The sequence below is a fragment of the Rhodamnia argentea genome, chromosome 10 (assembly GCF_020921035.1).
Source record: "Rhodamnia argentea isolate NSW1041297 chromosome 10, ASM2092103v1, whole genome shotgun sequence".
In the NCBI taxonomy this organism is placed as follows: Eukaryota; Viridiplantae; Streptophyta; class Magnoliopsida; order Myrtales; family Myrtaceae; genus Rhodamnia; species Rhodamnia argentea.
The window spans coordinates 11,317,422-11,339,822 of NC_063159.1; the positions used below are offsets into that span (position 1 = coordinate 11,317,422).

The window sequence follows — 22,401 nt, forward strand, 5'->3', positions numbered from 1 at the left end:
TTTACTTTTCTCATCTTTTATAACATATTTCCTTCAAATGTTATTTTCATATTATCTAACATTTTTCCAACAATCTTAAGGATGACTGTCTTATGGATTCTTAAACTGAAATTGTTGCTCCTACCACCGCTATTGGAATCGAAGGAGAACCGAAGATGGTGAAGGACAAATATCGCATTTTCGTGAGAGATTGTTGTAGGACATTATCGAGCATTTAGCATAGGCGAAAATGCCTTTCAAGAGACAAGTAGAGATTAAAAGGGTCACTCTCATCAATTGTGGAAGCTCCTCATGTTCATAGATGTCGTTGACCATAATCAGGTATACACTCCTCCTTCTATGGCTGTGAAGTGTTTCGAATTTGCGAGAAGTCATGATGTCTTCTTTGTGGAAATAGATTGTAAGAAAATTGATAAATCATGGGATTTGTAGTAATCCGATTAGTAGATTATTGAGAAACGCTCATTTGGGGAAGTTCAAATATTGTTCTTGTGAAAATTGTGTGGACGTGATGCTATGCTAGTTAATTGTTTATTGAGAAATACTGTCCTTGAGTTATGCTTTGAAGTATAATATGGTTTCTAAGCTTTTTTACATCACTAGCAGAGTGATACACATACTATGGTTGATTAATGACCATCATAGCTGCCCCCATGAAATGCACTTTAAATAAGGTGATAGCATGATATGGTCAACTTATCTCTATCATGTTATGAGGAAGGAGGTCCCCGTATTCTCTTCGTTTGATTCTTCACTTAATGATCCAAATGGATTTCTTGGATGGAGATGACGCAACTTGTAATGGCTTTTTAGTCAGAACTTTGAAGAAACAAATTATTCATCGTGGATCAGATTGCATCATATCATGTGATCAAGAAGGAGAAATTTTTTATAGTTTTGTTCAGAATTCTTCTTCATTGTTCTAATGCATATTTAAAGGAAAAAAATTCTTGTGGCAGAATTGAAATAGTATAAGCAATAGGAGATAAACGTATACAATAGGCATTGTTTTGTTTTATAACATGAACATGAACATGCACCTCTATTTATTTGATATGATGTCAATATAAATCATATTATGTGTTATGATATGGTGAATATTTCTATATGATATGGCCTCTAGCCATGGGCTATTCTTCTCTTTCAATCGATAGTTTCCATTGTTAGGGATGCCTCATTTATCGATATTATTTTCTAGTCCGACAGTATGAGATTGAGGCATGGATAAAGGCTTATGTTCCCAACTCTTGGGATGCCTTGCTATGATATAATCAAGGAATTTTATGGTGTGGATTTTTCATTGTATCAAAGGATACTATGATGCTAACTCGAACTTAGATTCGAATGAGACAAAATTCACTATTTGATATGTGTTCACCTTTGGTGGAGATACTATAGTTTGGAACTCAGCCAAACAAAATATCGTGGAGGAAATGACAATCCTGCTAAGCCTAAAGTTGATTTGATTGAAGCAGATGATTCTAATGATGGAAATTGTTACGATCATTTCTCAAGCCACTATTGTGGTTAATGTGAAAAAATGTGTGGTAGACTTAGGTGCTACCAAGCATATATGTAAAAATATAATGTTTTATCGTCCTACACTCTAATAGGGGAAGGAGATGAAAATATTTATCTTGATGATTCAAGAGCTACTCAAGTTATAGCCATTGCAAAGAATGAAAATTATAATGGTTAAAAGAGACACTTCCGATTGAGACAATGTAGTAAAGCAATTGCTTAAATATGAAATTATGTCCATTGGTTATATGAGTCAGAAGTGGATTTGGCCAATGCTCTGATTATACATCAAGGGGAATGAGACAAGTCGGTTGAAGAATATCAACGGTGATGGTAACCCAACCTATGTGATTGGCAATCCCATGAATTAGGTTCATATGGTTAATAACAAATCACTTGTTGATCTAGCTATGCACTATTAAAATTTATGTCCCTCCTAAGGTGAGAATAGTGCAAGATTTTAATGAAAAAGAGGTTGAGCCAAGCTCTTAATGAATTACATAGCCATTATTGGTAGTATATCAAGCCGCAGAATACACTTGATGGAATCACCTGTATAAGTATGGAGTGAGGCTACTCTTATGAGAATTTTTGGCAAAAATCTCTAGAGCACTTATGAATAAACCAAGCACGCGCATGGCCTATTTGTACAAAACCGCGTTGAACAACAAATCTTATGGGAGTGTAATGTGATTGGTGAGAATCATAATTTACAAAACGGAATTGTTAGTTCATAGAAGTTTCAAACTTCATTAATGATTTTTGTGAATTATATTTCATTCTTTCTATGGCTGGTTCATAGCCTAATCAGCACCAATTCGATACAAGTACACTCTAATAACCCAACATTATTCTATTTTTTTTCAAAACTTTTTGAAATATATGTGTGATTGTTGGATATTTCAGTAGTTTTGAAATATTCATTTACAATGGTTTTGATAGAATCATAACAGCAATGATTAGCCATCATTATTTTCGACGGTTGGTTTTTTAACGGTCCTATAACGATTTTCTAATGATCAAATTTACAACAGACATATAACGATGTTTTCTAACAGTTAGTTTTCTGATCGTTTACTAACAGTCTTGTAACAATTTTCTTAATGGCTATTTCCTTATGGCTCTTTTTGTTTGAATATAAATTCGCAAATCACAACTAAAAAAACGTGTCTTAAAAAATTAAAAGAAAGAATTTTCACTTCTTTAGTTTCTCTTCTTCATTGGGTTACACACATAACGTTGTTCCTGTTCCTTCTAATATTCGGTGCGGAGTATAGAAAAATGTCTGTTGTATCTTGAGAGGATAGCCACTATAAGCCTTACGCACCGAGTTTCATACTCCGAGAAGTGGAATTATCCTTAAGGACAGTGCTCGCACGTCTTGGATAATTATTCTTACTTTTCTCGTCTTTTCCAATATATTTCTTTCAACTGTTCTTTTTATATTATCTAACTTTTTTCCAACAATTATTTTACGAACGGATAAGATATAACCAATCAACAATTATTCTCTTATCTATTGCTTACTGTCAATATCAATAACTTTATGAGAAACTTTTAGACTATCGTCAGTAACTTCACATTGTGTTGCTGATGACTTTATCGGCGAGTTACCGATTCCTTTCAAGTTGTTGTTAAGTTTGTTCATTATTGACAAACCTCTGCTCTTATCGACTAAGTCTGATACTTGGGTGTCAACAAATGCCCTCTTAAAAGATATGAATGATCTATGGATCATTCGATTCTTTTATATTAAATAATCGGGCATCAACATGTGCCTTCTTGTCATCGACAAATTCAATTTTCTTTTGCCGAATGTTATCTTGGTCAAATCCATCATTTGATACGTTTTTTCATGGAAGCCACATTTTCAGCAAAATCTTATGTGGCCCTCTATCTTTATTCTTAAGTAGTTGCTCATAGTTAGACACCCTCGTTGCCAATCCAAATAAATGGGCGAAAATTTTGGCCTTCAAACTTTAAAAGCCAAATTTGTGGATTCTTTTTTCGAGAATGAAGTAAAGCATTTCTATCCTTTTTGAATCGAGCAACAAACTAATCGGTCAACTCATTATTGTATTAATAAAGTGTAGCCAAATCAGAAATCGATACCTCGGGCATCAGTCGATAAAATTGAGAACGGAATTATTTCTCCATCTCTACCCAATTACACATTCAATTAGGTGATAAGTTGGTCTACCAGGTAAAAGCAGTTTCCGACAAAGGTAAAGGAAATAACCTAAGTCTTAAAAACTCATTTGTCTCTGCTTCTCCGCATTGGTCTATAAATCAACAAATATGTTCAATAATCAATTGTTCATTTTTGCCAATAAAAGTGACAATTTTAGATATTTCAAAGCCTATTGGAAATGGCCGATTATCAACCCATTCAGGATATAATTCCTATACATGTGCTAATACCCATTCGACACAACACAATCCTTGCTACATGCTCAACTAGTAATTGGTTCTCTTGAGAGTTTGAATTTGTTAAAATTGTCGACCACATTGGACCTGGGCATTCTCGCCCCTAGGGGGAGTAGGCGATCTAGCCCAGTTATTCATTTGGACTTAATGTCGGTTTGGCATATACCCCAAATTCGGTTGATTGACTACATCGAGATTCGGTGGTACAGCCACACCAATATCTAATGGTAGCATTACGCCGATGTTCAGCAGCTTAACCGCACCGATATATGGTGGCTATACTCCCCCGTCGGGTAGGAGGTTTCATTCTCCACAAGCTGAGTCACATCGTTAGGGGTCATTGACAATATGTGTATTTGATTTTCATCAATTGAAGTTTGCCGTTACATTATTTAACAATATTTTCCACACCAATTGAATTAGTATTACTTTGGTTCTAGCCATTAGTGACTTCATCCCTTAAAAATACGCTGACCACTGGTTGCGGCTTTGTTTGGCCTAAATTACCAATATTATTTAAATGAAAAGAGGAGATCGAGGGTATGTACCAAATCATTGCCTGGCTTCCTTGCATTGGAAATGCGTCGCTTGATGGCCCCAACCTAGAATAAGTTCATTCACCATGTTGAGTACCATGGGTTTGAGCACCCTAGTAAGATGATTTACTACATGATTAGTTAGACATCCTTCTCATGATGGCCAACATATGAGGATTTGGTGTAACTTCTCTTAATTGATCTTCAATGAGACGTCGGCAAAAATCTAACCCCTCGCATTAGCCTTCTTCTAGCGTTCGATTAACGACTCAAGATCCCGAGTGTGTAGACCTATCACTGTCATTGGGATTGTTTTCCGCGGTATTGCCAAGCTCTAAATGATTCATTGTTCTTGACAATGAATTTTCTCAAATCGAACTCCAAGTTGTCCCACGGGGTGTGCTAAAAAAATGTTTCGACGAAAACGGTTGTCAGCAAAATACTTATCATCGAAATTGGTTCTTTGATTTTTATTAAGAAGAAACGGGTTCTATGACAATTCCGGATATGAGGCTCAATGGAACCGGAACGGATATGCTCCATCGAAATTTAATCAACGACGAGGCACAAAACACTTTGCCAGAATCTAATCGACTAGAAATTGATATGATAGATAGATACGCCATTGGAAATTTAATCGACGATCAAGTATCCGAAACTATGACTAAAGTGTGAGAATGTAAAGTTACTGAAAAGGTAAATTGAGGAAAATAAAGATAAATGTAAATAATCTTGAGTTTTGTCATTGATTGAAGAGGGTTACAAAGAGCATACTTGGGTTATTTATAACCTTTACAAACGGCTGTTACACATAGCGGATCAAATAACTTCATTTACGTGGTTACCGAAAGTCACCGCACGAATGGATAAGAGATAATTAACTAGCGGTTACCTTAGAATAACTCCCTTATATGGTTACTGGAAGTTACTTCACGAATGGATAAGACATAGCCGACAGAAAAATTGTCCAAAAAGTCTTAAACCTATTGCGTTTATGCCAATTCAATCATAAACCTTTCAATTCTGTCAATTCAATCCTAAACATTTTGACAATTTGTCAATTCAGTCCTAAACCTTTAAATTATGCTAATTTATTCGTAAACCTTTTATCGAATTACTGATTTAGTCCTTTCGGTCAATTACTCAAATAATAAGTTTATAACTAAAATGGCAAAACTTCAAAATATTTATGACTAAATTGGCATAATTTCAAAATATTTAGGATTAAATTGATACAATTGAAAGGTTTATGACTAAATTGACAAATCATCAAAATGTTTATGACTAAATTGACACAATTGAAAGGTTCAGAATCGAATGGGCAAGTTGTCATAAGATTTAGAACTTTTTTTTGGTAATTTTTTCCATAACCGACCAACGGTTATCCTCTTGCCAATTGCTTACTGTCTATATTGGTAACTTTACGAGAAACTTCAAAACTCTCGTTGGTAACTTTACGTTGTGTTGCTAATGATTTCACTCATATTAATACAAGTTTGGGGTGTTTGTGGCACGAAATAAAAAAACTATGGGCATTCGTGTCATGATCGGTAAAGTTTAGGATATTTTTTATTAGACATAAGGTATTTTTGTTATCCAAGTACAAGTTTAAGGTTTTTTGTGACAAAAAATCTGGAGTGGTGGTGAAACAACAAGCATAACTTAGGCACTTTTTTTGTGGAATTTTTGCAAAAAGAAAAGATTCCTATTTATCTTTAAAAAATCAAAGCAAAGGGAAGAGAATGATATTCGATTGAGAGGTATATAGCAAAAGGAGTAAACAATGAAAATGGTTGAGAAATGGAAAGGTAATAGAATGATGTTCGATTGAGATATGCCAATTTCAAAAGGTGAAAAGAGCCACCACAATATAACATGTCGACAGATTATTCATTTTAAGGTATCGGATTATATTCTCAGCATGATTGATCCTAAACAGAGTTTGAACCGAGACTCGAAGGGCTGCAACATCGCTTTTGTCGTCCGCATGAACAATCCATCCCGTGTTATTCGGTTCAGCCCCAATTGCAATTTTTTCAATTGAGCAAGCTCAAAACGGGCCTCTCTGGCTCCCAGCCAAGTAGTTTTTCGAAAGTTTACATATGTTTTGAGTGTCGGCGGGCTCTAAGACAAGTTTTTAAGTCGAACAATTATGCTTTTTTATAGATGGGCCGGATCTAAGTCATCCATGACCCATCCTATGGCTACTTTTGATCGTCAATACAAGAATTTGGACGGGATAAAATGAAGTGGGATCCATGGTAACTGTACATATATTTAGTCATCCTATCACGCGTTTGGCATACTTCAAGGTAAGATTGAAAAATAAATTCATTAATTAATTTAAATTGAAAACTAAAAAGGAAATTTAGAATATCCAATTAAATTCTCTGTCGAGACAAATGCTGGCGAAATAGGAGGAAGTCCTTAAATTCGAATTACCAAACGCAGTCTATAGGTATTACCTACAGCAAACATCTAGACAAAATCAGTAAGATAAGATCCATCGAGTATATATTCGGAGCACGCCAGATTCAATCATTCATGAAATAAGGCTGTTTCTATGTCGAGAAATATTCTGTTTATTGTGGAGGTGGGACCATCTTTGGTACTTCGGTCTTTAAAAGCTATGGCAGGAAAAGGAGGAGGAAAGAGAAATGCTAAGTTTTTAAGTGCTACGATTAAATACGGCAGTAAGGGGCATTCGTTCTTGTATGCCAATTTACGTAAATTAAACCCAATACACATGGCATGATCCAAAAATAAACTTAAGTTGATGCAGGCAAATAAATTTGCAATTTCATATGGGCATTATATCGACATATTCACTGGGTGTATATTACAAGTTCAGCCGATATATACGATTGGGGCGAACCAAACCATTGTGCTAAAGAAGAAGTGAATCAATCATAACGCAGAAAAGAAGAGGCCAAAAAAAAAAAAACAGAAGATTTTCGAGCCTGCAAGTAGCAAGGAACAACGGCTGAAAAGCTGATGCACCTATATTGAAAGCAATTAAGCGAATGCTGTGGAATTTACTTGCTTTCGAAAGCAAGGGACTAGAGTAATGGGGAAGGCAGGCGGGTCAGAGCACACTCTCTGTAGTCGAAGCAAAATGAATGCCCCCAATCATTTATCACTGGGGATTATTTTCGACTTAACTGCATCGCTGATCAAAATAATCAGTGTAATGAGCACTTGATATATATCTGGAGGATCAAGGAATTTGGATGATATGTATCAAGATGCTTTCCGGCACATAGTAAATTATGTATTCCGCCCTATATTCGCTTTTGCTTCTCGCTTAAAAACCTCAAAAAGGAGTCCGGCATCTGTACTGGTTCTTACATTATTTGAATAAATTGATAAATTGGATGAATGGCTGGAAGAGTATTGCAATGAGATATCTCATCTTTTTCCATATGCTATGCTGTTGACCCTTTTGGGTGACAAATGCAACGCCTAGTTCCTGTACATCCCCCACTGCTTGCCTATCCTTCAGAGAACAATCAATGTATGAAAAGTTTGTCATGTCTCTTCTGTGACATGAACTTGGGTGAGTCCTGCGTGTCTGAAACATACCATCCATCTTAGGGAAACAAATATATAGATGCTAGTCCAATTCCAAACATGACGCTACCAAAGTACTTCGTATTTGCAGGATCGTTACCCGAGACTGGGATTAGGTTATGGCACGTCTCGTCACAGGGATATGGACAGTCGATCTCCTTGCTTATCCTTCTGCTGTAGTACCAGTCACCGACTGCTTCAGATATAGCCTGTAATGGCATCAGTGCATTTTAAACTCAAAAATAAGGGAATTTGAACTAAATTAAGTGCATGAAGCCAAAAAGGACATAGAAATGCTGCAAAATAGCAACAAATTGACGATTAGAATGACTGTCGTTGAAGGGAGTGTGTAATGATCAAACGCTAAGAATTTTCATGGGCAGGTTATTTTTCTTATGGATCGTTTGTGACGTGAGCAAGGAGGGTTTGAGGGTCAAATTGTTAATTTGCTTCCTTCCTCAGAGCTACTGCACAAATTTCGACCAAAAGAAAAGAAAAAAAAAAAGCCACTGCACTAAAACCTGGCAAAAACTTTTTTAGTTCAGGACGCAAGTACTGGGAGGAAATCATATTCAACATATATAGAAAAGGCTTGGATCTATATCACACCAATTGTTCAATCTAATCTTGCATTTTTACTCAGCTTTCATGGACTGGCTCCTCTGTCGTTTTGGATCAATTGACAATGTTATCTTACAAGTTCTCTGATGGAAGTTTATCTTCTTCCTATTGCATGATACAGTGCAAAGCATTTCATCAACCTAATCTTTCTTACATATTGCTAATTTCTAGGCCAATGCGATATATTAGCCACACATTGAACCGACACCCTGAAGAAATAGATAAAGATCAATACCTTGTTATTTACTTTTGGGGAGTCAACAGCAAGCCACGTTTCTTGTAACTCACTCTGGCAGTGGGCAAAACAAGAATTAATGAATAGGCCTCCTCTCCCTGAGTATTGGTAGAACATTCTTAATGTGGCGAGCATGTCGTTCCTGAAACCTAAAAGGTTATAAAGTCAATAAATTACCCATGTTAAACGTCTTAAAGAAAAGTACTAGTACATGCAGTAATATGAAATCTACGGGTTGTGCAGAGCATTTAAGGATGTTTGGTGAGATGTTTGTTCAGTCTCATATCATCCATTAAGTTGTAAAACTTTTGTCTGGTAAAAGAAGTAAGTTAAGGATAAAGAAGCATGAAAACTATAGTTTTAGTAAAGTGAAAGCGATTCAATCACCTTGCAATATCTCTAACTGGCTATCAGTGCAAGCAGCCGGATTAAGTTTGCAGCGATTCCAATGACCATGTACATCAGCAGAAGGAGGGACCAATATGTGATGGAACTGTTCAATTACGAAGTAGAGCCATTTGAAGCAATAGCCTCTGAAGAGTTTGGTGGGTTTCTAGCAAATCAGAGCATAGCAGAAACCTACCTGGTAGACATCATAGGCCGAGTTCAAGATAAAAAAGGGTGTGTTAATGTACTTCAAGGTATATTGTGGGAAGAAGCACTGCAAGAGGATGAGGTAAAAGTTATGGGCATAACCTATCAAAGCTTTGAGTTGAGGTAGTCATCAGTGAAGAAACCATACCAGAGTTGGGTAAAAGAGAGAGCTAGTGCAGTTCTTGTCGAGATTCTTTTCAACACCCTGCATGGTAACTCACATGACTAAATACAATGCTCATGGTCGACAAACTGTGATTTTCTATGCCCATCCTAATGCTTACTGCGTCATATCTTACTTAACTTCCAGAAATTGTTCCTGGGCTTATTTTTCCAAACTAGTTTATTTGTTGAATTGACAGCATGACTTTGAATATCGAAATCCCATTTTTCATCTATTCACACACTCATGAAGACGAATTAAAAGACCAAGAAATACGCTGTAAACGAAAGGGATATATTTTGGCTGTTAGCAATTTGTAATTTATTCCATGGAACAGAAGAAGGAAGGTAAGGACCAGCTATGAACTTAGAACAACCATAAAATATTCCATTTTATCCAATTTATGGATCTATATCTAGTCTAAAGTAATTAGCACAGCCAATTTTTAGATTTTTATAATTTGGACCTGATTATTCCTAATGCGATGAAATCACAGAAGCTTTACCTGTAGAGATACAAGATCATCGTAAAAGGACCTCATAGTGTGGTTCAAACTTATGTCCCTTCTGCAAAATAGAGATCAAGAAGCATAAATTCAATGTGGAAAACACATAGCCAGAGCTGAGTTTTAACAACACATACTCGTCAAGAAAGAATCCTGCATCACTCAAGCATTTCACGCTAGCATTCTGTGGTAAGTACTCTGCGAAATTATCACAGTGCAAGAAGGATGCTAAACCACCAGCAGAGCAACCTGAGAGCAAAGCCTAGAGACAATTGATTCAATTAGAATGGCTTAAAAAGATTCAAAGTACCATGCGACAATGTAAAGATATCTGTTTTGAAACCGGTTCACTTAGTTCAAGAGGGATGGATATACCTTTCTCGCACGTCCCAACCCTTTGGGCATAAGATCAAGGATGATTGCTCGCCAAATTTTTTGCCCTCTGAAATATAGCAATGAGGTCTGCAACATTGAAGGATTAGTCAATCCCCAAAGGGTTGGGACTCAATCATCACTAAGTGAGAAAAGGCTCAGTAGTTGTGCATTATCCATTCGCAAATATTATCGGTGGACCTGTGGTTTGGTGCTTTAAACGAAGATAATCATTATTATGAGACCTAGTACTGCCGTTAGCTACTGAGTCTGCAAGGTTCTTCCTAATTGTATTTAGATGCAAAAAAAATTGCCTTCCATGCTTTGATTTGGCATCCAGGAATCAGGTGACTGACATTATCCCAATTAATGCCAGATGGAAGGTACCTCTGCAAAAGATGGTGAATTGCATGTAGTTTTTGTTTCCACCAGTATAAACAATGAGCTTCCTGGTGTTTATTTTTATCTCCTTTTCTATAACTACATCTAAGCCTTTTGGTATTTCCATTTCCAGTTACTTGAACAAATCTCCTCCTCCTTGGTCTTGGAAGAACTATAAGTACGATATATATTTTCTGCTTCTAAATTTTGCTTCCTCCAAGTCTTCTTTCTAGTTGTTATTGCGGAAGAGCGCTCTGCAATCCCATTTAAGGATTGATTTGGCAATACTGTGTGGTGTAGCTTAATCTCTCATATAGTTTTCTGACCTTTGAGGGACCGGAGATGGAAGACAAAAATTCAGGCAACTACAGCTAATCGAGACAAACTTTTCTGCCCCAACAAACATGTGGCTCTTGTTCTCGCCACACACACAGAGGATGTTGGACCCTGTGAATTTAATGCTGAATAAGAGAAGGAGTAAGGGACTTACACCATTGTCGAACTTTGCATCACCAGCAAAGGAAGCTCCATCGCAATACCTAAGCTTCACACGGTTCCAATTGTAAAAGTCTGTTTCAACTTCAAGTCACTAAAAGAATATATAAAACTAAAACAAGCAAGGCGTCCTAAAAAAATGCAGGAATAAAGCACACCGCAATAGGAAAACATCAAATATGTCTCCACATTCCCACGAAAGAAATCTCTGTTTCCTTCTTAACAGAAAAGCGCTCATGTCCCTCCACTGTCTCTTTCAAAACAAGCAGCTGCGGGGCACAAGGCCAACATTATATACAAGATCCTCCAACAGTGGTCAAAGCAGATCTCTAAACATATAATGCAATATCGCACTGGACTAATCCTAAGGAAATCGGTACTAATCAACCAAAACTGCGCGTTCAGTAGCAACTCTTACCAATGTCTTTGACCCAAAAAACAAAAACTCTAAAACTCTTAATAATGTCTATTTACAATTTGTCACATTAAGCTCATTAATAGGATAAAAATTACCCTTCAGTCAATGCTTCGGAAATATTAATGTTCTAATAATATAGCTAGTATCATCGCAACATGTACATTTTAATTCCAAACCGAGAATTCTCAAATACTTACCATTACTTGAGGTGTGCCTTGAGGAAACTTAATAATGACACTCGTTGAATATGTTTGACAATAACAGATTAAGCCACATGTTACTTTAAAAATGGAATCAAATCTCCATGATGTCCCTTCATCGAGCAACTACAGACTAGTCTCTTCGTAATCATATGGAATGGAAACTGTCATATTTCACGAAGAACTAAAGTGGATCTCATCCAGATACAAGTTTTGTACAGCGTTTTACTGTATTTGTCTTTATCCATCGCATCGTTCTAAAATGAATCCACAAAATTTTTCTCTACCCTTACAGCAGAGAATTTATGCCTTTAATCACTCATTAGACCCCTACTTAACAATTTATTGAACCATTGCTGTGGTGAACGGTGTACAAACAACTCATGGTTTCGTGAGCTATTTCCATTGCAGGTCCCATGTATATCCATACTCTATCCTGTTGCATTTATTGACTCATGCTATTGCTACGTAAGATCTTATCCTCGATACATTATCCCACCAAACTGGGATCGGTGTTAGGATTTAGCCCACAATCACAACGAAGCAAAACGTAATGAGAAAGAGAAATCGAGACACCAGATTTTATCTTAGTTCATCTTTAAACTAGTGCTACATCCAGCAGAGAATTTTACTATAATTAGCACCTTACACTTCTCGTTACATCACTCAATTTTAAGCGAAAAAGAGTATATATATAGCAGTAATTATTCATGAGCCCAAGCCCAAACTACTAATGAAAAAATATAGGCTTAAATCGTAAAAACCCTCTGATATCTAAAAGGCGCTGCCCCCTTGAGACCCCGCCGGGGCGGCTCCCCCGGATCCCAATCCGCTCGGTGTGGAGCAAGACCCATGTGTTTTCCTATCGCAAGGAAGTATGAACCACACCCCAACAATCAGAGTCACTCGCATCAAAATAGATGATGCATTGTAGCAATGCAAGAATCGCTTAATTACAATATTTTTAGACTTGGAAACCTCCCTATCACGGACTTGAGAAGATGTATTGAAAGTCATCGCGCTGGTCACTCATATCTAGCAAATTGAATTTTGATGCAAAAAGAATCCTAGCATGCCAAAAGGATGCTTAAATCGTGTATTTGTCTGGTTTATACACCAAGTTTGCGATGATGCAATTTGCTTAAAGAAATGTACCACCCTATGAACTGAGAAAATTACCAAAAAAGTCTTAAACCTATTGTAATTACGCCAATTCAGTCCTAAATTTTTTTTTTACCAATTCAGTTATGAACCTTTTATAATTGTGTCAATTCAATCAATCTGGCGACATAATATTTTAATTTTTTTATTGAAATTTCTTTGTTTTTTAATTATTTTTTTCTCTTCCCTTTTCTTGATGGGCGGCAAGGCCCACCTCACCAGCCTCGAGGCAAAGCTTGCCCCCCTGGCCGCTAGAGAGGGCGAGCCTCACCAACCCAAATCTAGTGAGGCACGACCTCATGCAGCCACGACAAGGCTCGCCATGAGCTTCACTTGAGGCCGACGAGGTGGAACTCGCTGGCCAAAGGAAGGAGAGGGAAGAAAAAAAAGGAAAAAGTTCAAAAAAATTAAAATATTATGTAGACGGATGGCCGTTGACGGCCGACCAAAATTGGCCAAAAGAACTAAATTGGTACAATCGCAAAAGATTTAGGATTATATTGGCAAAAAAAAGTTTAGAATTGAATTGGTACAATTGTAATGAATTTAAGATTTTTTTAGTAATTTTTTGGACGGCAATGTGAATAAGAACCCCTGTAAAACAAAAGGACAAAAGAAATCATACAGGACGCCTTGTGGCCATTGGCCAGAGGCTGGAACTAGGAAGGTCCTAATGGAGATGAGCTCGTCTGTTCAGTTCTATTATTGATCACGTGAAAGGAACAACGAAGGATGTAAGGAACATGGACGTGTCCTGAAACTTTCTTAGATTGCCAAATACTGCCACATAAACTAGTCACATTCAATTCTTATTAAGAGCCAGCGACATCAGTGGGTACATCCACTTTGTCATGTAGTCTTAATATACTGAGCATTATTTTTTCCCAACCAACCCAAGTCTCTCTCTTCGTTGACAAATACCCAGGGACTAGGTAAATGTAAGTTCTTGGGCAAGACAGTGATGAACGATTTCAAACTTTCAGTCTCATGGAACAGAAGACAATGTATGTGGGCCGCCAGATGGGATTATCACGTGAAAGGAAGATAGAGGAGGATAAAGAAAGAAGAAAACCGCATGGACATACTCATCTCATGCGCTTGTGGAGGACATTTTCGATTTTAAGTCTGAAATGGAGTGAGCTGGTATCCAGAGATCTGTAGTTATAGCTTAAAAGAAGTGGGAGATCTAGAAGGATAAACCTAATCCATGGTGTTGGTTCCTTTAATTTTTAAGATCACGCTGTTGGGTCAACTATCGGCTTTAGTATTTTGATCCATAACTTATGTTAAAATTTAGGTCTAAAGTAACAAGCAATCCTCACAATTGGCGGATTACCTAGGAGAAAATGCATTCAATTTGAACTCTCGGCTTAGGATAGTCAGATCATGTTAACATGAGGCTGAGCCGCTGAGCTATGCTTAATATGTGTATTTTCATCACGAAATTCCAATTTTCTAAGTATAAATTTTTTCCCATCTAGGCGCTTAACAAGTGCAATAAAAGTTACCGACCCGGATTAAGAGAGGCATTGTTGCTGAGTATTCCGGAAAAAACCTCCAATTTGTTCATGTAACGGGTAGATCCACGACGAGTTTCGGCTCTCTCCAAGCATGATGGAATATCATTGCACCACCCACCTCCCTATCAAGAAATTCAAAGCAATTTAACTACGAATTATTGTGTTAAGTTGAATCACCAACCAATATATTAAACAAGATTGATGTGCACATTGAGGGAAACTTTCTTTTATTCCGAAGCACGCAGACGTGAATAACAAATATTAAGTAGAGATCGTAGTATTGAGTTTTACCGGGGGACCACGGTTCCTATCCCACCTCACCATCCTACTAGACTTAACGAGATTTTACCCAACCAAGTGTACTAAAATGTCGATTGATAGGAGCACAATGTGATATGGGAAATCTTCTTAGACTCAATTGAAGCTGGATTGAGTTATTTGAGGCTTTGGGCCGCCAGCCATTAGATTCGATTAATCCCATGTAAGGCTCACATATACAATGACTAGATCACTCAATTCACTATGGACAAAGTTCAAAAAGAACTTCGCTCGTAATATACTTTAAAAACCACCAAATTAATTTAGCGTCTAAGATTAAGCATATGCAATTTCTTTTTTCAGTAAGTTTCTCTCGATCTTACCCGTTCTGATGTCCAAACTAAATTAACGCAGTGGGTGAACCTAACTCCAGAAACTAAACCAATCGCAGTTATTTGCTCCGTGCGAAGATCACATAAAAACCTTTTCTTGAAAAAGAATTTCTTGTTTGGCGCACTCTAATAATCACCGTCAATTATGGACGCCCCACCCGAATCACTCTGCAAAAAGTGCACGCAGAAAGCTGCCGTTCCGCTGACAACGCGCACCAGACACAAGACGAAACGAAAAGCCACCACAAACTACACCGTTTTGATTTCCCCAACCATTCAATGATTCCATAAAGCAGCTAAAGCAGTCGGCCAGTCGCCGACTCGATCTTGCTTTTGCAGCTCTCACGTCTCAGCAAGGAGCTGACAAAAGCAAACAGACGTGACGATTCAGCCATGTGATGAGTTCACTTCACTGCTCCGATCGATCTTTAGCCAAATTTGTCCGTTCATTTCTCATGAAGTATCAATATCTAGATTCAGCAAATAGTGGCTACTGTAATTGATTTACCTCGAACTGTAATAGCCAGTTGTCCGCGCCGGCGCCGAATCCTCTGTGGAGATGATAAGCAGGCAAGCTCCCATCCAAACAAACTGCAGTTCGGAGTGATCCACCAACCAAATTAACACAACAGAAAACTTGCAAAACTTCCGATCAGAGGCACTGGAATCGATGTATGCGTCATGAACCTTCGATTCAATTTTCTTTCAAGGAATCGAACTTACAGGCTCCGATGGCGGGGGCGTTGCGGACGAGAGTCATGCCCACCAGAAGCCGATTCTCCGAGGCCGAGTAAATGCACCATGGCGCGGCGCCCAGTAGGGCCGCCACGAGAGCTATGGCTGTCACCGTTCTCGTCCTCATATCCAAATGCGCGCTGATACGGGAGAGAGAAGATGTATTGAACAGCGAACGGGCAAGCAATGCGTCGTTATCTTCTTCTAGGCTAAGGATGACCATGAGAAGGAAAGGAACTGAGAAAGCGAGTTCGAGGGAAGACAATTATGAGAATCCCGTCCTAATGGCGTGGTCGCGGCAAATATCATTCAATGCTTTCGAGCAAGTTTTGGGGCCATTACTCTCCGGATTACGCGAATTGACGCCTGGATCATTGGAAAGGAAACAAACAGAGAATGGAGATCATTCTGTCCAGAGAGAGAGAGAGAGAGAAAGCAGTTACTGCTTGCTTTTAATGAGACGGACCTTTTTGACTGATCCCTTCTCCAAAGAAAGCGAGATCACAGCATGACTCGGAGCCGAAGCAGTAATGGCGTCTGGCGACGATGACAGCAGCGAAGAATGAAAGCCGTCTCCGACGCGGATTTGGGCTCGTTTCCTTCCCGGCGAAAAGAAAGCTGAAGAGCCAGAGGACGAGAGAGACGTCGGCAACGGCTTCCGCGAGCTCCTCGACAAAGTGCGTCAACTTCGATCTGAAGTCGAAGGAGATGACGGAACGGAGAAAACACGGAGGAGGAAGAGAGAGGGAAATGGAGAGGCGGGAATGGATGGAGGGAGGCAGAGATCAGAGAGAGAAGGAAGAATGGAGAGAGATTTGGCGGTGAGTTGGAGCCAGAATGAGAGGGCGCCAATCAGGACGCACGAGTTCTGTGGCCGGATTCTGAAAGTGAGAGTTATGTCCTTTCCTGAGTTTCCTCACGCAGGGCATCGCTCGCGCTCGCGCCCGCGCCCGCATGGACCCGGTTCCAATCGAGCAAATATCCGGTGCGTTCAAATTCAGATGAGCCCGGCCATACCCCTCGTTATAACAGGCGGGGTCCACAGCTCGTCCAACGGCTGATGTCTGTTGAGCTCACATGTACCCAGCGCATCCAAGATTTTTCAGTTCATATCATCTCGGCCTGCTAATGCTAATGGCGATGCGACCGCTCCAACATTTGTTGTAAGTGCATGTTACACTCGTGTCCCTACCATTAGGCCCTTTCGTGGGGTTCTAAACGAGTTGGATTCACAAATCGGATTTAGTATCGTGAATTGTCCCGCGCATGGTCCCAAATTAGCTTCAACTAGGTGATTAATAAGAAAGGACCACAAGTCCAAAAGGATGATGGTTGTCGAACGACCTTTGCTTGACGAAGCAACGAGCTTGATCGAAAGTGGGCCCGCAGATTGGATTTGGTGAGAAAGCACCCGTGATTTCCAATTTATGGAGGAATGTCGTTCTCCATTCCTCCGCGAGTCGCTTTAGCGGGCCCGGGCTTTTGTATGTGGAGTTGAGCTCCCGGCGGCTTGGCCAGGTCTGGAAAATTCATCATTCCTTGATATTCAAGAGGTCCAAATGTCTAGCCTGTCATTTTATTGACAATTTCAAAAAAAAAAAAAGGAGACTAACATGAATTGTGCAAGGTGATTTGATTAACAAATTGAATAAAATAGCCATTGTTTATGTCTCTCGGGATTTCTAGCATGGAAATTGGAGATTACCTGTTTAAATTTTACCAATTATGTGTAAATTGCTCTACGTGTAAAGAGCCATTTGATCTTACGCCTTTTTAAGGTTACTTTCAAGGTTAATTTTCATTGGGCACTTGAAGACTGAGATGTAACCTTTTCTTCATTCTGAAACGCCTCAAATCTTCATAAGCTCTTGCATGTAGACACTTAAGGTCATATAGGTGCTAGACTTTTAACTTCATGGTCTACTGATTTCCCAATTTGACATTTATTTGACACTAAGCAACTAATACCTTTCAAATTTCCAAATTCAGAGTCCTTGAAGTTAACTTTTGACTTTTTAAAGCAAAACCAAACCACCTCGGTTTGCATTCTCACATTTAATTAATCTACAAGTAAGTTGCATCAAAGAGGCAAATCTATCCCTCTTGATAGGGATGACAATAGGGCAGAGCAAGTAGGGGTTGCATCCTCATCCCCGCCTCCTACCCCATACATGTCTTATTCATTTTGCTCATCCCAATCCTAGCGGGTATGCAAATTTCTTAGCCCCATTCGCCCCATCCATACCGACTTCTAGCTTAAAGAGATATGGAAAAAATTTACAAGCATTTTTCTTTGGTTGGTAAAAAATTTGCAAGTTGAATAAATCATTTATGAGAAAAACCACGAATTTGGAATTTGTAGATCTAAAAACATAAAGTTTTGTTTGGAAAAAATTCAATGAAAGAAATGGCGAGAAATGTGTATAAATATTGAAAGTATGTTGCAATCCACGAGGAAAACATAACAACATCTTCTTCTCATTTTTCAGATGTGTCAACATGATTTAGGAATGTTACATAAGTTTTTAACCTATAATTTTTTTAATACGCAGGCCTCATTTATTCCTAGAATGATTTCACTAAAGTAATGTAGCAAATACAATTTACAACATAATCTTTATAGGAATCTCACGTGCGTGGCGCATGCATGATAACTAGTATTTGCTTAACACGAGCTTTATGCACCTAGTACGGGGTTTTATATTATTAAAAACCAAAGGAGGAAAAATATATCTTCTGCCATAAGAGGAAATTATTCTCCAAAGCATAATTGGGCCAGGCCCACAGTCGTTAAACGGGCCCAACTACTTCCTCGTCCCACCCCCTCAATGGTTTTGATAAGGGCGTGCTCGCACCAAAACATAGAAAGTTCGGGGCAGGAACTCGGAAACTCTCAAAAAAGCGAGGGCCCGAGTGAAAATGACGCGTTACGCATCTTCTTTTCCCTGAAAACGCTTCTCCTATAATGGAGCCCCCCTTGATCGGAGAGAGAAGACTCGGAGCCGAGAGGTTTTTATCTGAAACTCTTCGAAGTGCAAGGTTAGTCAATGAACCGTAACCCTAGTACCACGCTATCCAAAATCTTCTCAAGTTCGTGTTCGTTTAGCTGTAATCGCAGAAACATCGATTCCTGACTTCTGTACATGAGTGGAGGCTGGAATATTCCCAGTGTCGAAGCCCTAGAAGCTTGACTTCACTTGTCATTTTGAGTGCGGTGCTTCAAATTTTTCTTTTCCGGGAAGATTTGTCGCAGAGGAGGAATCAAACTGAAATCTTGATTGTTGCTTGCTGGAAAACGAAAGACTGAGCTGGTGAATGGTGGAAATGATACTCTTTTCCTCAATTAGACCGTACTGAATAGATGGAGACTGTGTTCGGATGAAATCGAATTTACAAACGATATGGTTGACTGAAATCGTCTTCGTTCTTTTGGATAGTTTCAGCATTTTCTGTGTTCTCTTTGATTACAAGGAAAAATAAACATACGGTATTTTGCGCTTTTGGTTGTGCTATGCAGGATCTTTCTGGTCCAAGCACATCACTTTACCGCGCTCCTTGAAAGATGCGTTCCTTTTCCCTTTCGAAAGCGTATGAAAGTTGTTCTTGTCTTGCTTAATTCAATGGGAGAAGACAGACGATTCTAGTCCTTACATCTTCCTTTACCCATCCCAAACTAAACAATAGTTCATACGCTGGCATGTATATTTAGATCTTTGCAGGTTGGTATCTTCGTGTCTTACCGCTTTGCTTTGTCTCTTTTCCTACAGGTTGCATGATTTCTCCTTGTAACTGTTAGTGGGGGAAATGTTGCAGCTTTGTTAGCAAGCCTAGCATAATCACTTATTTTTGGACGCTGTTTGGGAGCATGATTAATAGATCTGAGGTACAAGTCTAGTAATTTCTTTTGCTGATGGAGTCATTGTGGAAGCTATTGTATCTGTTGGAGCCAGCGCCAGTTACCCTCATTTTGACAGCAATAGCTGTAACCTTTGGATCTGCTTTTCGAGCCTTAAATTATGGGAAAGAAATGGAGCGCAACCGAGATCTATCCGAGGCATCTATTACCTTGGACAGGTCCCAGGCACTGATGATTCCAATCATGAGCTCTTGCAGCTTGCTTTTGATGTTCTACCTGTTTTCTTCTGTTTCCCAACTGCTCACTGCCTTTACTGCTGTAGCGTCCGTCTCATCCCTTTTCTTCTGTCTTTCTCCCTATGCGACCTATGTGAAGTCCCAGTTTGGTTTGGCTGACCCATTTATGTCACGGTGCTGTTCAAAGTCATTTACAAGAATCCAGGGGCTGTTGTTATTAGTGTGCACTGGTACTGTTGCTTCTTGGCTTGTTTCGGGGCACTGGATTTTGAACAATTTGCTGGGCATTTCTATTTGTATCGCATTTGTGAGCCATGTGCGCCTACCAAATATCAAGATATGTGCCATGCTCCTTGTTTGTCTATTTGTGTACGACATTTTCTGGGTCTTTTACTCTGAGAGATTCTTTGGAGCAAATGTCATGGTTTCAGTGGCCACACAGCAAGCTTCAAATCCAGTCCATACCGTCGCTAACAGTTTAAGCCTTCCTGGGCTACAGTTGATTACAAAGAAATTGGAGTTGCCTGTGAAGATTATGTTCCCCAGGAACTTGCTGGGTGGAGTAGTTCCTGGAGGAAGTGCTGCAGACTATATGATGCTAGGTCTTGGTGACATGGTGCGGCACTCTCCTATCTCATTTGTTTTTTGCGATTGCTCCATGTCTTTCAGATGTGAGGTTTCAGATATTCCCATATTTCAGTGGCTTGCTGTTTGCCTGTTTCTGATTTTCTTCTTAGAGTTTTTATAGGATTGAAAGTGCTTGTTTGGCACTACTTGCCAACATGGACGTGTCTCAATAATACTATCTGTTGCAATTTGTTTATCCATCAGATAAATAAAAGGTGTGAGGCCAGATTCACAGTTTTGATATTAGCATTTTTCTTCGGATGTCCACCATGAGAGAGTTCTCCGTCACGAGAGATTGAGATTTCTGGTTTGTCATTTGATTTTTCTTAACTTATTTTTGCAGTGTCTTAGGATTGATTTGAAGCACTGCCAGTGTTTTCACTCATGCATTTTGGTTTAGTATCTCCATGTTGTCCTGGCCCTTAATTCATTTTTAGCTTTGCATCTTTTTGCGAATTCATATCAAGTTTATGTTAGGCTCCATTACTTTGTACTTGTTCTGTGGGTATGTTCTGGCAAAGCCAAATCACTTCTTCAGGTTGTGGTTATGGTTATGGTTAGTTTTTTTTTTTTTTTTTCAATTTTTTTTTGGGGGTTTGAGAGAGGGGGGGGGGTGGGGTTGGTGGTTTATTTTATTTTTATCTGGCTAACATTTCTTCAGCCTGTTAGGAGGCGCTTCTGCAGTGCAGCCTTTTTAATGTTATTTTTTTTCCCTGTTCTAGAGTACCTTATCGAGGAAGATATTGTTTTAATGTTTGCTTTGCAGGCTATTCCTGCTATGCTTTTGGCACTAGTTCTCTGTTTCGACTATCGGAAAAGCAGGGATATAGTCAATTTATTGGAACTGCACTCTTCTAAGGCAAACAAGTACATATGGTACGCCCTTCCTGGATATGCCATTGGACTCCTAGCTGCCTTGGCAGCGGGAGTTTTGACCCATTCGCCTCAACCTGCCCTCCTCTATTTGGTACGCCTTTTGATCTTATCTCATAAATAATTTGCCATAAATATTAGTGGACAATGCCTCCTTTTGTCCTATTGTTTCTATGCATCTTGTTCTTATAGTTGGCCTGAGCCATAGTAGTTACTTTGGCATTATAACTGCTTAAATAATTTTGATTTGAATGAGGGTTGACAAATAGGCATACCAGATGTCTTGTAATAGCTGAGATTGTTATGGAAAAATGTGAATCCGAGTGCGACCAGACTCATTGAAACGATCTTTGGTTAAATTCAGGTGCCTTCCACACTTGGGCCAGTCATTCTCATTTCTTGGTTGAGGAAAGATCTAGCAGAATTGTGGGAAGGTACTACACCGAGCATGAGTGATAAAGGGCGCTCAGAAGAGGTTTGAGTGGCCGAAGTTGTAAAGTTAATTGAAAGGTTGACTACTATGCTTATCAGTTATCACAAGTTAAAGCACCAATCTCGGCTGATGACTGATTTTGCGTCGAAGCTTTACTTATCAATCGTTCATAGAAAATGAGAGGAGACAACAGTCATTAGTTGACTATGGATTTCCAACAATGCACAATTGAGAAATGATATTCAGAAGACAGCTAAATTTTGGAATACTCT

General features: G+C 38.9%; 2 protein-coding genes across 7 annotated transcripts; one reads left to right on the forward strand and one right to left on the reverse strand.

Annotated features, from left to right (window-relative positions):
- Nucleotides 1-7,825: 7,825 nt before the first annotated feature.
- Nucleotides 7,826-17,024, reverse strand: LOC115742721 (pectin acetylesterase 9). 5 transcript variants are annotated; one of them, XM_030677171.2, is made up of 14 exons: nucleotides 16,571-16,642; nucleotides 16,093-16,341; nucleotides 15,878-15,960; nucleotides 14,712-14,841; nucleotides 11,416-11,495; nucleotides 10,548-10,634; nucleotides 10,310-10,434; nucleotides 10,173-10,233; nucleotides 9,653-9,709; nucleotides 9,494-9,571; nucleotides 9,298-9,403; nucleotides 8,911-9,059; nucleotides 8,155-8,263; nucleotides 7,826-8,055 (listed from the first exon to the last, which is right to left on the reverse strand). In XM_030677171.2, the coding sequence occupies exons 2-14, from the start codon at nucleotides 16,325-16,327 to the stop codon at nucleotides 7,994-7,996; spliced, it is 1,362 nt and encodes a 453-aa protein (XP_030533031.1). In that variant the 5' UTR covers nucleotides 16,328-16,341; nucleotides 16,571-16,642; the 3' UTR covers nucleotides 7,826-7,993. The 5 variants fall into 5 exon arrangements, with proteins under 5 accessions (XP_030533031.1, XP_048127642.1, XP_030533032.1 ...); XM_048271685.1 differs by lacking the exon at nucleotides 7,826-8,055 and adding an exon at nucleotides 16,687-17,022 and having other exon boundaries at nucleotides 8,073-8,263; XM_030677172.2 differs by lacking the exon at nucleotides 7,826-8,055 and adding an exon at nucleotides 16,687-17,019 and having other exon boundaries at nucleotides 8,073-8,263; nucleotides 16,093-16,244.
- Nucleotides 17,025-18,987: 1,963 nt separating this feature from the next.
- LOC115742671 (signal peptide peptidase-like 1) lies at nucleotides 18,988-22,335 on the forward strand. 2 transcript variants are annotated; one of them, XM_030677095.2, is made up of 4 exons: nucleotides 18,988-19,143; nucleotides 19,872-20,812; nucleotides 21,590-21,790; nucleotides 22,061-22,335. In XM_030677095.2, exons 2-4 carry the CDS (start codon nucleotides 20,015-20,017, stop codon nucleotides 22,175-22,177), a joined length of 1,116 nt encoding a protein of 371 aa, XP_030532955.1. In that variant the 5' UTR covers nucleotides 18,988-19,143; nucleotides 19,872-20,014; the 3' UTR covers nucleotides 22,178-22,335. The 2 variants fall into 2 exon arrangements, with proteins under 2 accessions (XP_030532955.1, XP_030532956.1); XM_030677096.2 differs by having other exon boundaries at nucleotides 19,143-19,167.
- Nucleotides 22,336-22,401: the final 66 nt, after the last annotated feature.

What these genes read in the sequence shown, in the direction of transcription:
- LOC115742671 (XM_030677095.2), top strand. Translation starts at nt 20,015, where the DNA reads ATGGAGTCATTGTGGAAGCTATTGTATCTGTTGGAGCCAGCGCCAGTT. An exon ending in TGCTAGGTCTTGGTGACATG is followed by an intron (nt 20,813 to 21,589) that starts GTGCGGCACTCT and finishes TTTGCTTTGCAG; the next exon opens with GCTATTCCTGCTATGCTTTT. An exon ending in AACCTGCCCTCCTCTATTTG is followed by an intron (nt 21,791 to 22,060) that starts GTACGCCTTTTG and finishes GGTTAAATTCAG; the next exon opens with GTGCCTTCCACACTTGGGCC.
- LOC115742721 (XM_048271685.1), bottom strand. Translation starts at nt 16,327, where the DNA reads ATGGTCATCCTTAGCCTAGAAGAAGATAACGACGCATTGCTTGCCCGT. An exon ending in ACTGGCTATTACAGTTCGAG is followed by an intron (nt 14,842 to 15,877) that starts GTAAATCAATTA and finishes ATTTCTTGATAG; the next exon opens with GGAGGTGGGTGGTGCAATGA. An exon ending in CCCCAAAAGTAAATAACAAG is followed by an intron (nt 8,264 to 8,910) that starts GTATTGATCTTT and finishes ATGCCATTACAG; the next exon opens with GCTATATCTGAAGCAGTCGG.